General features: G+C 43.6%; 1 protein-coding gene across 1 annotated transcript in view; it reads left to right on the top strand.

Moving 5' to 3' along the window:
* The first annotated feature begins 4,053 nt into the window (after nt 1–4,053).
* The window catches only part of LOC138416848 (neuroendocrine convertase 2-like), a 55,512-nt gene continuing 43,357 nt past the window's right edge, over nt 4,054–16,208 (top strand). Inside the window, 2 exon segments of the mRNA XM_069546337.1 lie at nt 4,054–4,092; nt 5,095–5,171. Of these exon segments, the coding sequence (XP_069402438.1) occupies nt 4,054–4,092; nt 5,095–5,171 (116 nt within the window).

Below are 16,208 nucleotides of genomic sequence, written 5' to 3'. Positions count from 1 at the left end.
CAGACATGCCTTTAATGGCAGTACCTCAGATATAAAGGGGTCAGAAGGTTTTGTGAAAATTTGTAAGTCCCTTGTCCTTACCAAGCCAAGAGGGCAGACAAACCAATCTTATGGGAAATGCACAGTGTAAACAGGCAAACTGGTAATTATTAAATTTCTTTTCTGAGAGCTAATCTTGTATTTGGGGGGCTCCAAACTCACTGCAGATGGTGACTGCAACCATGAAAATTAAAAGACACTTGCTCCTTGGAAAAAAAAAGCTGTGACAAACCTAGACAGCATATTAAAAAGCACAAACATTACTTCGCTTACGAAGGTCCATATAGTGAAAGCTGTGATGTTTCCAGTAGTCATGTATAGATTTGAAAGTTGGACCATAAAGAAGGCTGAGTGCCAGAGAGAATTGATGCTTTTGAATTATGGTGTTAAAGACTCTTGAGAGTCCCCGCCTTGGACTGCAAGGAGGTCAAACCAGTCAATCCTAAAGGAAATCAGTCCTGAATATTCATTGGAAGGACTGATGCTGAAGCTGAAGCTCCAATACTTTGGCCACCTGATGCAAAGAACTGACTCATTGGGAAAGATCCTGATGCTGGAAAAAGATAGAAGGCAGGAGGAGAAGGGGACAGCAGAGGACGAGATGGCTGAATGGCATCATCAACTCGATGGACATGAGTTTGAGCAAACTCTGGGGGATGGTGAAGGGCAGGGAAGCCTGGTGCGCAGCATGCAGTCCATGGGGTCACAAAGAGTCAGACATGACTCAGTGACTGTACACCAACAACAATCTCCAGGTGGCACTAGTGGTAAAGAAGCCACCTGCCAATGCAGGAGATGTAAGAGGTGAGGGTTAGAGCCCTGGGTTGGGAAGACCCCATAGAGTAGGAAATGGCAACCCACTCCAATTCTTGCCTGGAAAATTCCCTTGGACAGAGGAGCCAGGTGGGCTACAGTCCATGGGGTCGCGAAGGGTCAGACACAAGCATATGAGCAATCTAGCGTTGCTTTCTGACTATGCATTTAAGTATTCAGAAACTAAGACTTAGATAACTAATTACCGGATGTATTTTTTCCCCTGCACTCAACTCTTAAAGAATAAATGAGCCATTATCAGAAATTTCTTCCAGAAATAACTTGCAGCGATGCCCTGAGGTCATTTTGGATTCAACCCAATCTTCCAACTTTCTCTGCTATGTTACTGTTAATGGTGACTCTGAATCAGCCTGACCCTGAATCATCAATGATTAAATTATGTTCACTAAACAGCTAGTATTTTCTAAAGGAAAATAGACTAATGTATTTTTGGACAATGTTACAGAATTCAAACTAAAACAAGCTTCTGGTTTAGCCTTGGATTCCCAAGTATTAAATCTACAGAGACTCTACTTCCTCCCAAACATCCATGTTAATGGATATTTTAGAAAATTTCAGTATAATCCAAGGCCAGTTTAATTTATTCCTGTACACAGACAATTTTATGGATGACAGCATTGTAGTTCAGATCAATAAATGATTCAGTTTGGGCTATAAAATTATAAACAGAACCCTTGCAAAAAGTTGCTCATCCTTTCTTGCTATAAACAATTTGACTTTTAGCCAGAAAATATATGACCAAACAAAAACAACTGTTTGCCTTCCTTAATGCACAGTCTCAGCATAGACTATTACACAAGGAATTAGCATTAGTCATCAAATTAATTGTAAAGACAACAAATTAAAGTTCCTCTCTCTCCATCCATTTCCACCTTCAGAGGTGAAGCTGACCTTAGACAATACATGGTCTTTCTTCTTGCTATAAAAGTGGTCTCAGAGTCTGTGGCTTCTCAGAATCAAACTCTGTTGTCAGAATTCTCCAGTGCCTCCCTCTGCCCCAAACCCACCTCACTGCAAGCCATTTCCTCCAGAACCAGGACTTAGAGCCAAAGACCTCAGCCCAGACCTCAGGAGACAATTGTGAGTGAGAAACCTGGAGAAATGGGTGAGCTGCTTAGGCAGCAAACCCAAAAGGGCAGAAAGGCCTGATTTTATTTTTCCTCTAGTGGAATTTAATTTCTATCCAACAAGCTGCTCTACCAATGGTAGAAATTTGACATTGTCCTGCTCAAGTTGTGCCCCCACCTTCCCGCCTCCACCCTCAAGCTTCAAAGGACTAGCACAGGATCAAGAAGAGGGGGTGGGGTCCTAGAGCTCATGTCTCATCCCCCCTTCCCCTTGGAGCCGTCAGCTGCAGCTCCACCCCCACAGGCCTCATTCATCCCTTCTCGTATATTCTCTCTGAACCCTGGATCCTCACTGTCCTGACCCCTGAACTTCTTGGGGCAGCTTGTTCTCTCATCGTGTTCTCACTAATTTCAGCCTCCCAAGATTATTCCGCTGCTTCCTGCTCGGTGCTGTGTATCACACAGCACAGAGGGGGGCCACCCCAGGTCCCTCAGCTAAGACACCCCACAGAGCTGCTTCTGGTCCTCAGCTACTGTCCTAGGATGAGTCCCAGACCTCTCTGAGATTCAACATTCCAGTGCATCCCCTTCCCACTCCAGGAACCCAGCTCAGAAGAGAGAGGTAGTACTCAGGATCCCCTCTGAGGGCCTCAGGAGGGCTAGTCCATGAATTTTCCATTCAGCTCACCTTAGACTGGGGCCTTTTAATCTCTTTTACATAGAAACAAACCAAGCTTAGCAAATAATCTTCCAAATCAACTGTTTACAGTTTCAACCTCAGCTTTGAAACCCAAAAGATTGTATTCCTCTTGATATTCCCACTCCACCAACCCTACCTAAAGATGCTCTTGTCTCAAAAATTCAGGGAAGTTTAGAGGTAGCCAAACATACTTAGAGAAGAGGAAGAAGTTACTTTTAAGATAGTATCCCTTGAAAGAACTGAATCTAAATAGATCAAGAAAAGTCAAGGAAAAAAAAAAAAACCGCCAAATCTGAGAGGATCTTCCAAAGATGGGCTTATATTAATGGTGAATGCAGGTGATTTGGGTATTTGCCAATAATTATGACCAGTGGAGACAGGACGTTATCCTCTCTAAAGCCAGGAACTGAAGGAAGACCTAGATTCTAGAACACAGCCATGTTCAGTGCCCAATATACAATGACTGGTCCAAATTTTAAATGGAATAAGGAATTGTTTTTCAATGAATATGATGTTTCCTTTATACAAATGAATAAATTCTAGACCTCTGTCATGTAACAGTCAACAATACAGTATTATATACTATAAAATATGTTCAGAGGATAGATTTCATGGTAAATGTTCTCACCAAAAAGAAAGAACACAAGGACATTCTTAGAGGTGATGGGGATGTCGAGTGCCTAGGTTGTGGAGATGGTGTCATGAGTATATACACGTGTCCAAACTCAGCAAGATATACACATTAAATGTATGGGGTATTTTGTGTATCAGTTATACCTCAGTAAAGCTAAAACCTTTTAAACGAAAAAATTTTAAACAAATTTCAAGGTGACTTCTGCCCCAAGCACATTTATTTTAATACATTAGTATTACATTCAGGTCGTTCCAGCTACTGATGGCCCTTTGCCATCCAACAAATGGAAACCCAGACTCATGGAACTGGTCAATTTGCTCTTAAAAACATCATGCAAATGTCACGTAACACTATTACAAACTATAGTGTTTTGTCTCATAAAAGGGCACAACTCCTGAAAATGTCTCAGGGTGCCTTGGAATCGAGACATCTCCAAGCTGGAATACTCACCTAACCCAGGGATTCCCAGCCAAGTGGATACTGTGGACCAGGAAACCATCTGGGATCTTGGTTGCAGATCTCAAAAACAAAGGAGGGAGGGTGGGATGAGAAGAGAGGAGCTTCATGGAACTCCGCATCCCTGGGCAGCCTACAAGGCAGAGAGGAGGAAGGAAGGGATTAGCCACCCGATGGTGGGGGACTATCTCCCATCATGAACCAAAACAAAAGGCTGACCAGTTGAAGACCGAGATGGAAAAATTTAAAACATGAAATCACTTAGAGACAAATTAAGTGAATACATACTTGATTTCTGAGGGGCAAGACTCTCAGTGGGAAAAATGGAGGTGCTGGACTGCATAGAATTTAAACTCTTCATGGTAACCTGTAGGGTTAAGAAGACCCTTGTTTGCAATCCTGTATTTACTTGTTGGGTTGATATCTGTCCCCCCAATTAGGCTGTAAGTTACATGCGGGTAGGGATGTCACCACTGTATTCCCATCCTCGGAATGGTCCTTGATATATGAAAATGAAAAGTGAAAGTGGCTCTGTCGTGTCTAACTCTTTGCCACCCCGTGGACTGTCCATGGAATTCTCCAGGCCAGAATACTGAAGTGGGTAGTCATTCCCTTCTCCAGGGAATCTTCCCAACCCAGGGATCGAACCCAGCTCTCCTGCATTGCAGCTGAATTCTTTACCTTGTGAGCCACCAGGGAAGCCCAAGAATACTGGAGTGGGTAGCCTATCCCTCCTCCAGCGGATCTTCCAGACCCAGGAATCAAACCGGGGTCTCCTGCCTTGCAGGTTACCAGCTGAGCTACCAGGGAAGGCCTGGTATATATTAGACTCAATGATATTTGTTGAGTAAATAAATGAGGTTGATATTGTGGCCAGTGTTTGGGTCTTGGGTTTAACACTCGTAACCGTAAAGGAGGCAAGCCTCTGTCGGCCCAAAGCTGGGAGCTGGGAATGAGTTGTACATAAAGCAACAGGCTTCCTCACTTGTGACATGAGAACTAGAACCTTCTGGCCATCAGTCCAGGGAAGCTTAATGTGAGTCTTGACTCCAAGTGAGCCCCACTGACCCACAGCGGTCCCTCAACTTAAAATGGAGATGGTCCTGGGTAGCACCAAATTTGCTAACACTTTGAGCACCTGGAACAGGCTGGGGTGAGGGAGCTTGGAAAAGAGGATACCAGGAGAGGATAGAAACCTCCACGGACACATACCTGCTCTGTCACCTCTCCAAGGGCTGGTCCAGAAAGCAGGTTGACATAGCCCTGGGTGAGGGACTGTCCACGTAAGACAGTTGTGTCTCTTAGCATCTTCTCATTCCGGTGCTCTGGATTCATGACCTGATAACGCACCTAGTGTTTTGCAGAACGCTGAGGCGAGCTATGACTTCAGCAGCAATGATCCCCATCCATATCCTAGATACACAGACGACTGGTTTAACAGGTAAACTGGGCCTCTGGGGATGTCTGGGACATCAGGAGTGGGGTTTTAGTTCACTCTCTTCTGTGTTTTAAGGCTTGAATATCACCAGAAAAATAATCTCAGTGCTCCACGAAATTATACCGTGACTTTTCCCTTTGTTGTGGCTATATTTTTTAAATTCTCGAATTTTTTTTTAGTATGGCAACATTCTAGAATTTTCTTTCAACCATATTGTTCAGTTGAATAGGAATTACTTGCCACCTTTTTAAAGATAAAATAGGAGTAATAAGAAATCCTTTCTCAACACCCCACAAGGTGAATGTAAACATATGAGTTTCACTTGATCTCTTGAAACTGTTGCAGAGAACATTTTTGCCCCTCGGTCTGTGTCTGTATGTTTTTGGAAAGTGTTTTTGCTGTGACCTCATAAGCGCTCATGTAGTCCCTTTTGACAAAACAGTACATGTAATTGGCATAGGTTGGAAGTATTTTTTACTAAGGCATAATTAGTGTCAGGTATACAACATAACAGGGCTTCCCTGCCAGCTCAGTGGTAAAGAATCTGCCTGCAATGCAGGAAACCCGTGTTCTGTCCCTGAGTCGGGAAGCTCCCCTGGAGGAGGAAGTGGCAACTCAGTCCAGTATTCTTGCCGGGACAATCTCACGGACAGAGGAGTGGCAGGCTACAGTCCCTGAGGTCACAAAGAATCGGACACGTGCATACAACATAATGATTCCATATTTGTATATACGGCAAAATGATCACCACTATAAGTTCGTTAACGTCTGACACCCCCCATAGTCACATAAAAAACTTTTTTCTTGTGATGAAGATTTACTGTCTTAACAGTTTTCAAATACACAATACAGGATTGTTAATTCTAGGTCTGATGCACTGCTTGATATACTATTATGCAACACTACCCAATGGTAATAAGGAGTTCATGATCTAAGCCACAGTCAGCTCCTGGTCTTGTTTTTGTTGACTGTATAGAGCTTCTCCATCTTTGGCTGCATAGAATATAATCAATCTGATTTCGGTGTTGACCATCTGGTGATGTCTATGTGTAGAGACTTCTCTTGTGTTGTTGGAAGAAGGTGTTTGCTATGACCAGTGCATTTTTTTGGCAAAACTCTATTAGTCTTTGCCCCGCTTCATTCCATATTCCAAGGCCAAATTTGCCTGTTACTCCTGGTGTTTCTTGACTTCCTACTTTTGCATTCCAGTCCCCTATAATGAAAAGGACATCTTTTTGGGGTGTTAGTTCTAAAAGGTCTTGTAGGTCTTCATGAAACTGTTCAAGTTGAGCTTCTTCAGCATTATTGGTTGGGGCATAGACTTGGATAACTGTGATATTGAATGGTTTGCCTTGGAGACGAACGGAGATCATTCTGTCATTTTTGAGATTGCATCCAAGTACTGCATTTTGGACTCTTTTGTTGACCATGATGGCTACTCCATTTCTTCTGAGGGATTCCTGCCCGCAGTAGTAGATATAATGGTCATCTGAGTTAAATTCACCCATTCCAGTCCATTTTACTTCACTGATTCCTAGAATGTCGACATTCACCCTTGCCATCTCTTGTTTGACCACTTCCAATTTGCCTTGATTCATGGACCTGACATTCCAGGTTCCTATGCAATATTGCTTTTTATAGCATCGGATCTTGCTTCTATCACCAGTCACATCCACAACTGGGTATTGTTTTTGCTTTGGCTCCATCCCTTCACTGTTTCTGCAGTTATTTCTCCTCTGATCTCCAGTAGCATATTGGGCACCTAATGACCTGGGGAGTTCCTCTTTTGGTGTCCTATCATATTGCCTTTTCACACTGTTCATGGGGTTCTCAAGGCAGGATACTGAAGTGGCTTGCCACTCCCTTCTCCAGTGGACCACGTTCTGTCAGACCTCTCCACCATGACCCGCCTATCTTGGGTTGCCCACAGGCATGGCTTGGTTTCATTGAGTTAGACAAGGCTGTGGTCCTAGTGTGATTAGATTGACTAGTTTTCTGTGAGTATGGGCTCGATAAAGGACAGAAATGGCCTGGACCTAACAGAAGCAGAAGAATTAAGAAGAGGTGGCAAGAATACATGGAAGAACTGTACAAAAAGATCTTCATGACCCAGATAGTCATGATGATGTGATCACTAATCTAGAGCCTGACATCTTGGAATGTGAAGTCAAGTGGGCCTCAGAAAGCATCACTATGAACAAAGCTAGTGGAGGTGATGGAATTCCAATTGAGCTGTTTCAAATCCTGAAAGATATGCTGTGAAAGTGCTGCACTCAATATGGCAGCACATTTGGAAAACTCAGCAGTGGCCACAGGACTGGAAAAGGTCAGTCTTCATTCCAATCCCAAAGAAAGGCAATGCCAAAGAATGTTCAAACTACCGCACAATTGCACTCATCTCACATGTTGGTAAAGTAATGCTCAAAATTCTCCAAGGCAGGCTTCAGCAATACGTGAACTGTGAACACCCTGACATTCAAGGTGGTTTTAGAAAACGCAGAGGAACCAGAGATCAAATTGCCAACATCCGCTGGATCATGGAAAAAGCAAGAGAGTTCCAGAAAAACATATATTTCTGCTTTATTGACTATGCCAAAGCCTTTGACTGTGTGGATCACAATAAGCTGTGGAAAATTCTGAAAGAGGTGGGAATCCCAGACCACCTGACCTGCCTCTTGAGAAACCTGTATGCAGGTCAGGAAGCAACAGTTAGAACTGGACATGGAACAACAGAGTGGTTCCAAATAGGAAAATGAGTACATCAAGACTGTATATTGTCACCCTGCTTATTTAACTTCTATGCAGATTACATCATGAGAAACGCTGGGCTGGAGGAAGCACAAGCTGGAATCAAGATTGCCGGGAGAAATATCAATAACCTCAGATATGCAGATGACACCAGCCTTACGGCAGAATGTGAAGAGGAGCTAAAAAGCCTCTTGATGAAAGTGAAAGAGGAGAGTGAAAAAGTTGGCAGAAAGCTCAACATTCAGAAAACGAAGATCATGGCATCTGGTCCCATCACTTCATGGGAAATAGATGGTGAAACAGTGGAAACAGTGTCTGACTTTATTTTTGGAGGCTCCAAAATCACTGCAGATGGTGACTGCAGCCATGAAATTAAAAGACGCTTACTCCTTGGAAGAAAAGTTATGACCAACCTAGATAGCATATTAAAAAGCAGAGACACTACTTTGCCGACTAAGGTCTGTCTAGTCAAGGCTATGGTTTTTCTTGTGGTCATGTATGGATGTGAGAGTTGGACTATGAAGAAGGCTGAGCGCTGAAGAATTGATGCTTTTGAACTGTGGTGTTGGAGAAGACTCTTGAGAGTCCCTTGGACTGCAAGGAAATCCAACCAGTCCATTCTGAAGGAGATCAGTCCTGGGATTTCTTTGGAAGGAATGTAGCTAAAGCTGAAGCTCCAGTACTTTGGCCACCTCATGCGAAGAGTTGACTCATTGGAAAAGACTCTGATGCTGGGAGGGATTGGGGGCAGGAGAAGGGGACGACCGAGGATGAGATGGCTGGATGACATCACGGACTCGATGGACATGAGTCAGAGTGAACTCCGGGAGATGGTGATGAACAGGGAGGCCTGGTGTGCTGCGATTCATGGGGTCGCAAAGAATCGGACACGACTGAGCGACTGAACTGAACTGAACCCAATGGTAGTATGACTTTTCTTCAACCTGTTTTGCTACTAAACATGAAAACATAGCCTCTTTCTTCTCCAAGTAAAATTCATGCCTAATTTCCCACAGGTTAGAAATATCAAGAAATTGAGACAAGTGGCTTGTCAATCAATATCAGTTAAGTTTGAAACCTAATACTTCCCCATTATTGATGTTTTTGAGTGAACTTGATAGAACATGAAAGTGAAGTCACTCAGTCATGTCCGACTGTTTGCGACCCCGTGGACTGTAGCCCCCAGGCTCCTCCGTCCATGGGATTCTCCAGGCAAGAATATTGGAGTGGGTTGCCATTTCCTTCTCCAGGGGATCTTCCTGACCCAGGGATTGAACCCAGGCCTCCTGCATTGCAGATAGATGCTATAACCTCTGAGCCACCAGGGAAGCCCATATGAACTTCAATTAATGACTGAAGCTCACTTTAATCACTTCTGCTTCTTTATTCACTTTACTTATCTCTTCTACTTCTCATGACAAACTTATGGTAATTGAAATAAACGCTGTCCTCCTCAGTTTAGTGATAAGGAAACAGGCTCAGAAAGATTGCCTGACTTACCTGGTCAAACAACCAGTAAATCTCAAAGCCAACACTGGAACCCAAGCTCTGTGTCTGAGTCCAAGTTGTACCATTATTTTATAAGCATCGTTTTTATTATAAAAGACAGAAGTGTATTATAAAAGAACAAGGAACGGCCAGGGACAGGTCCTGAGTGGACCAGGTAGATTAGACTGTGTTCCTAAAATTATTGAATTGACCAGAGACTGTCTGGGGCATAGGCAAAGCACACAGGGCTTGGTAATTACAGAAAAGGCAGAAAAGAGTAAAGGGTCCAATTTGTAACATTTTTAAAAGATCATTGCTAATATGCAAAAGCATAGTCCCCACTCTCTATTAACCTTACTTGCAGTTTAAAGTCATCATGCAGAATTGGTAAGTGTGTGTTTAGGATTGGTAAAAGTGTATGAGCTTGAAAGTGTTAGCCACTCAATCATGTCCGACTCTTTGTGACCCTGCAGACTATAGCCCACCAGGCTCCTCAGTCCATGGAACTCTCTAGGCAACAATACTGGAATGAGTAGCCATACCCGTCTCCAAGGGATCTTCCTGACCCAGGGATCAATGGGACCCAGGAATCGAGTCCACATTGCAGGGAGACTCTTTACCATCTGAACTACTAGGGAGGTTATATTAAAAAGGTTGGAGAACTTTTGATTTGAAGTGTCTCTTACTCCCTGTGACTTACAACCCTAGATCCTTGCTAATAAACTGCTTTCAGACACAGGGATGTGAAGCCACCAAATAGAAGTCACTAAACCACAGACAAGACATTATTATAAATGGTGCCTGGAACCTTGCTCTGAGAAGGACCATGAGCATGGGCCTGGTTTCTGCACTGTCAGTCACCAGCTGTCCACAGGCCATCAGAAAAGGCAGTAGCTATATAGGACAGGGAATTCTGCTCAGTGTTATGTGGCAGCTTGGACAGGAGGGGAGTTTGAGGGAGAATGGATACATGTATGAGAGTGGCTAACTTGCTCTACTGCACACCTGAAACTATCATAACGTTTTTAATGGGCTATACTCCGATATAAAATAAGAAGTTTTAAAAAAACAAAGAGCAGTAGCATTACATGTGCCAGCTATTGCCTCCCCTTCTACATGCTAGGTTGCTTCAGTCCTGTCTGACTCTGTGCGACCCCACAGACGGCAGCCCACCAAGTTCCCCCTTCCCTGGGATTCTCCAAGCAAGAACGCTGGAGTGGGTTGCCATTTCCTTCTCCAATGCATGAAAGTGAAAAGTAAAAGTGAAGTCACTCAGTCATGTCCAACTGTTAGTGACCCCGTGGTCTGTAGCCTACCAGGCTCCTCCCTCCATGGGATTTTCTAGGCAAGAATACCGGAGTGGGTTGCCATTGCCTTCTCCCCCTCTACAGCTAGTAGATACTAAATTCATCTCTGATGGATTGATCCAAGCACAAAAATATAAACAACAGAATGGTTTCCCCCCAACTCATTTTCTGAACCTGAACACGACCACCCCCCCAAGTAAGTCTTCCGTGTAATGAGCTATAAGAATATTCTTTAAACAAAAACAAAAGCAAAGTGGAGGTGTCCTCTATCTTAAATAATTTCATTTGCAAACTTGTTCTTGCAAGTTCAATTTTAAATGGGCTAAAGTCCTCCAGGACTAATGAGTGCTTAGGGTAATGAAATTCTTCATTGCCAGCGGTGAAATCCCCAAGTGTCCAATTGCCTCAGACACAGTCATCGTGAGTCAGGCAAGGATGATCCTTGCCTGCTAAGGCACCAATAACTCAAGACACAGTGGACACTCTGACTAGTAAATGAGATTTTTCACAATTATCAAGTGATTTTCAAAAATCCTCATCCATCATGGCTTTGTTATTACAAAGCCTGGATGGTACCACAGATCAGATCATGGTCTTTGCTTACTGGTTTACAAAACCAGTTAAAAAATTAATTAAAAATAAATAAATAAAAACTACTATTGCAAGTGATTATGGGAGGAAGGCAGGTCAAAGTTCAGGCCCATAGCACTGGGAGGTTCTGTGGTCCAAACAGTAGGGTGCTGGAATCCTGGAGGTGATTCCTGCTTGGCAGAAGGAGAATGTGAATATATCATCCTTCCCAGGAGTATAGGATAAGTTCATTAAAAAAGTCACCCTTGGGAGAAATGTTATGCCTAGTATTTCCTTCAGTATAGCTAGGGGCCTGGGGAAGAGGAGAACAGAGTGAGGGGGATTAGAGAAGATAAAACTAGCCATGAGTTAATAATCATAGAAGCTGGATGGTGATATTTACAAGAGATTTCACTCTAGTTTTGTGTATTCTGATGTTTCCTATAGCAAGAAGTAGATTTTAAAGGCAAAGGGCACAGGGACTTCCCTGGTTGTCCAGTGGCTAAGACTCTGCACTCCTAATGCAGGGGGCCCAGGGCTCACCCTGGTGAGGGAACCAGATCCCACTGCTGCTACTAAGACTCAGCACAGCCAAATAAATAAAAAACATTAAAAAGAGTAATAAAGTTTTAAAATTAAGTCATAGGGCATAAAAAGAGATAAAGAGAACTGGGGCTTTAGTGCGGTGCTCATGAAACTATTAGTTTTGGTGGATAAGCTTCTGAGGAGCCTGCAATGTCCCGTGAGGAGGCCAGAGAAGCCTGAATCACTGAGTGCTAAGTATACCCAAGGTTGAAACAACGCAAGGAAGCATAACGCCTGTTAAGCAGTCACTTGGGCTTCCCTGGTGGCTCAGACAGTAAAGAATCTGCCTGAAATGTAGGAGACCTGGGTTCAATCCCTGGTTTGGAAAGATCCCCTGGAAGAGGGCATGGCAACCCACTCCAGTATTCTTGTCTGGAGAATCCCATGGACAGACGAGCCTGGTGGGCTACAGTCCTTGGGCCTGCACAGAGTCAGACACGACTGAATGACTAACACCCACATGTGTTTAAGGCACTGTGTTCATGTTTTGTGTCTATTAATTCTCAACCTAACCTCCTGAAATAAGTGTGGACATTATAATCCCCATTTTGGAAACTGAAGCACAGCAAGATTAAGTCATGTGTGCAAGGTCACACAACTGGTGAGACAGGAGACAGGACTTGCCACCAGTGAGGGGGATGGTTACAAGCACTGCCTCACAGTAAAGGAGAGTGTGGGGAAATGCAAAACTCTTGCCATCTCTGCCTGGGGAAATGGGGACAGGCCTCCTTGAGAGGTGGCTTTTGGTCCCGGATCTAAACGAAGGTACTAGGCAGACTTTGGAGGCGGGGTGAGTGCATTCTGGGTGAATAGGGTATTAACAGAAATTAGGCAAAGAAGTAGAGGCAAGGGGTACAGATGTATTCAGTAGCTGGATAACTGGTCCGGGAGTTAGAGGCTGGCGCACAGGTTAGCAATCCGAGAAGGCTCTGTGGAGGAGGCAGGCATGAGATGTTTGGATGATTGCTAGGAGAAGAGAAGAGCTCTTGTGGTTGCATGGGGTGGGCACAGAAAAGGACCCTCCAGGCATGCTGCTGCCTGAGGTTCTGAGAGCTTTGAGCCCTTGTCTCTGGCCAGAGCAATGTTTCCTGTCCAGGAGGCATGAGTCTCTGGTCAGCTGTGTAGCCCCGAGGCCTGCCAGTTTCTTCAGGCATTCTCTTCTGCGCCTGGAGAAGGAAATGGCAACCCAGTCCAGTATTCTTGCCTGGAGAATCCCATAGACAGAGGAGCCTGACGGGCCATGGTCCATGGGGTCGCAAAGAGGTGGAAGCAACTGAGCGACTATCACTCACTCACTCGCTGTCTTCTGGGCATGGGCATAAAACCCAACACCCCATCATTGTTCTGCAGACTCGGGCTTTTGGATAAGACAGTTTCAGCATCAAAACGCCCACGAAGGGCTGACAGGTACTGACTGGCAATGGGCTTGCTGCTGCTGTCGCAGCTCCAGCCAAACCCCCTGGCCACAGAGGCTGGTCAGAACTCCGAGGCAGTAGCTGCCCAGGAAAGCTCATGCTCTCCATCACGGTCTCCTCACCACCGTGGAAAGTAAAGGAGAGGGTGGGACGAATGGAGAGAGTAGCATGGAAACATATACATTACCACGTGTAAAATAAATAGTCAGTGGGAATTTACAGCCAAGGACTTTTTCTGAAGGCAAACTTCATACATGTGCAGGACAGCTTTTAGAGGAGATGTGTGTTAGAACCCCTTGCCCTGCGCTTAATTTGATTTTGTTGGTTTCTTCCTTTTTCAGCAGAGAAAGTATATTTATTCTACTGCGAACCATTTAATAATTACATGTGGCATCTGCGCTCCAGGGATGTATTTGAAACACAGTTGAGGAATTTGGAAAAGGAGTATAATTTCCCCTCGCTTGCAGTCAGAGAAATACAGACTTGGGCCAAGCAAAATAATAATAGTAGCCACAGTAGCAACAATGACCCGAACTGCAAGCAGGCAGAAATAACACATATTTAATAAGCCTCCATAATACGTAACCCAGCTACAGCTGACTGGTCAGGATCCAGCATCACATCTTTTTCTTGCTGGCATTCCATAAATATTGATTGGCTGCTTGATGGATGGGTGGCACACCTTCTCAGCCGGGCCAAGATGTTGAGTGGCCTTGACATCTGTCCATTTGAGGGCTGCCAGCTTCTCCCTAGGCTTGCAGCCCATGCTTTGTCAATAATCTTCCAACCCTGCTGGGTTTTAGGTCAGTGTTTGGTGATGCATTGCAGACCCGAAGTCTATTACCATGCTGCTGTCCATAAAAATCTCTCTTGCATAGCATTTCTTTGACAGGCGTGTACCACTGAAATGTCATCCCCACCATCGGCAATATTTACGGAGGATCACCGGGTGCAGCGTGCTCTATCCATTACGTCCTAAAGAGTAAGAGGTTCTGGATTTGATGCACTTCCTGGTTACAAAAAGTTTACTATAAATTCAGCAAGAGAGAAGACATTTATTATTCAAATAACCAAAATGAAGGGAAGGAAGGATAAATGGATGAGAAGGATCGTCTATCTCTAGGTGAATGTATTTGATTGATAGCATTAGTTAAACCTTCAAATAAGAAAGATTTTCAGTGATTAACTTTTTTAAATTAAAAGTCATATTTCATTTTGAAGAACCCAATGCGACAGGCCAAAAAAGAACATGTGAGAAGAATGTCCTCTCTCGTTGGCTATTAGCACAGTGATAGAAACCAATACTTTACCCTGGTGACATCTAATGGTTTAGAAATAGATGAACATCTTTCCCTTTCATCTTCATGGACTAATTCTGAAATCACCTCCTGGATAATAAAATCCAAACTGCCTTCAAAGACCTAATCTAAGTTTTTCTTTCATGTGAGCATTGAGACTACCTCATAAGCTGATATTAGCTCAAAGTTTGCTGCTTGTAATCAATGCTCTCTCTATCCAAACCAAAGCACGGTGAAATCCAACACAGTTTAATGTGGAGAGCTCTTCTGAGCCACTGAAGAAATTCCACTAGGACTTCTCAGTGACCCAGATGGTAAAAAATCTGCCTGCAATGCAGGAAACCCAGGTTCGATCCCTAGGTCGGGAAGATCCCCTGGAAAAAGGAACAGCAACCCACTCTAGTATTCTTGCCAGGACAGAGGAGCCTGGTGGGCTACATCCCATGGGGTCGCAAAGAATTGGACACAACTGAGCGACTAATATTTTCACACTTTCTGAGTCACTGGAGAAATACCACAAAGTTCCAAGTTTTTCTTTTTCTATTCCCCTACCAGGATTATACAAGTTTTCATCATTTAAAATTTCCCCTTCAGCTAAAAGAAACAGACATAGTGCAGATTTGGGAGTAATGGAGAGAGTGATATGGATTGCAATAGAGATATATTGGAATAATCTTTCTACTTTGGAAACTGTTCACCATATTAGGGGGATTTTATGGTCCCCTGGTGGTAATTATTCTTAACAGAGAAAAATTCAGTAGATTATAATGGACAAATGCAGTAGTATATTATTAATTGCTTGGTATGAAATAAGAGATCCCTGAATTGAATCAGTTTTTCTTATCTGTAAAATGGGACTAAACTCCACCCTGAAGTTTTGCCTGAGGTACTAGGATATGCATACAGACTTGATACAGTGTGGCAAATGGTAGGCATCCTCTAAGCACCAGAAAATGTAACTGTGAAATTCACGGAGAGAATTTCTATAGGATCTAAATCAGAAGTTCTCCACCTAGACAGAAAGTGAGGAAAGTTTATGCCAAAGGGATAAATGAATGTTCCTGCCATTTTTTCTCAGACATCCATTCTCTCATCTGAGCTTTTGAGGTTTGTTATTTCTTAAAAAAAAAAAAAAAAAATCTAGGGAATTCCTGGAGGTTCAGAGGTTAGGATTTACTTGGCACTTTCACTGCCAAGAGTGTGCGTTCAATCTCTGGTTGGGGAACTAAGATCCCAAAAGCCACACAGCAAGGCCAAATTTTTTCTTTAAAAAATCTCTGCCAGTATAAGACAGAGGGATGTGCCCTTGTAATTACTGACTCCTTTGGCCACAATGAAGTCTAGGATGCCCTAACGTGTTGTGTTCAGAACCACACACTGCTTTGCTCAGGAAAGTGGGAATTGGGCTGTGGACCATAACTTCACTACATATTTGCTCTGCTGTTTAACTTTCTTCTGTGACCAGTGTCTCCATGACAAATAAGGTAAATATTCTTTACCTGTCCTTTGTTCCCTCAAGGGTTCATTTTCCTCAAGACATATTCTTTAAAATTAAAACCATATGGACTACAATAGGATACAGGTGGGTACATGATCAAAAGAGAGCTCATCTACCCTCCCTGGAGAATT

The sequence above is a fragment of the Ovis canadensis genome, chromosome 13, assembly GCF_042477335.2.
Source record: "Ovis canadensis isolate MfBH-ARS-UI-01 breed Bighorn chromosome 13, ARS-UI_OviCan_v2, whole genome shotgun sequence".
Taxonomy (NCBI): Eukaryota; Metazoa; Chordata; class Mammalia; order Artiodactyla; family Bovidae; genus Ovis; species Ovis canadensis.
This window is presented reverse-complemented; position numbering and strand designations above follow the sequence as displayed.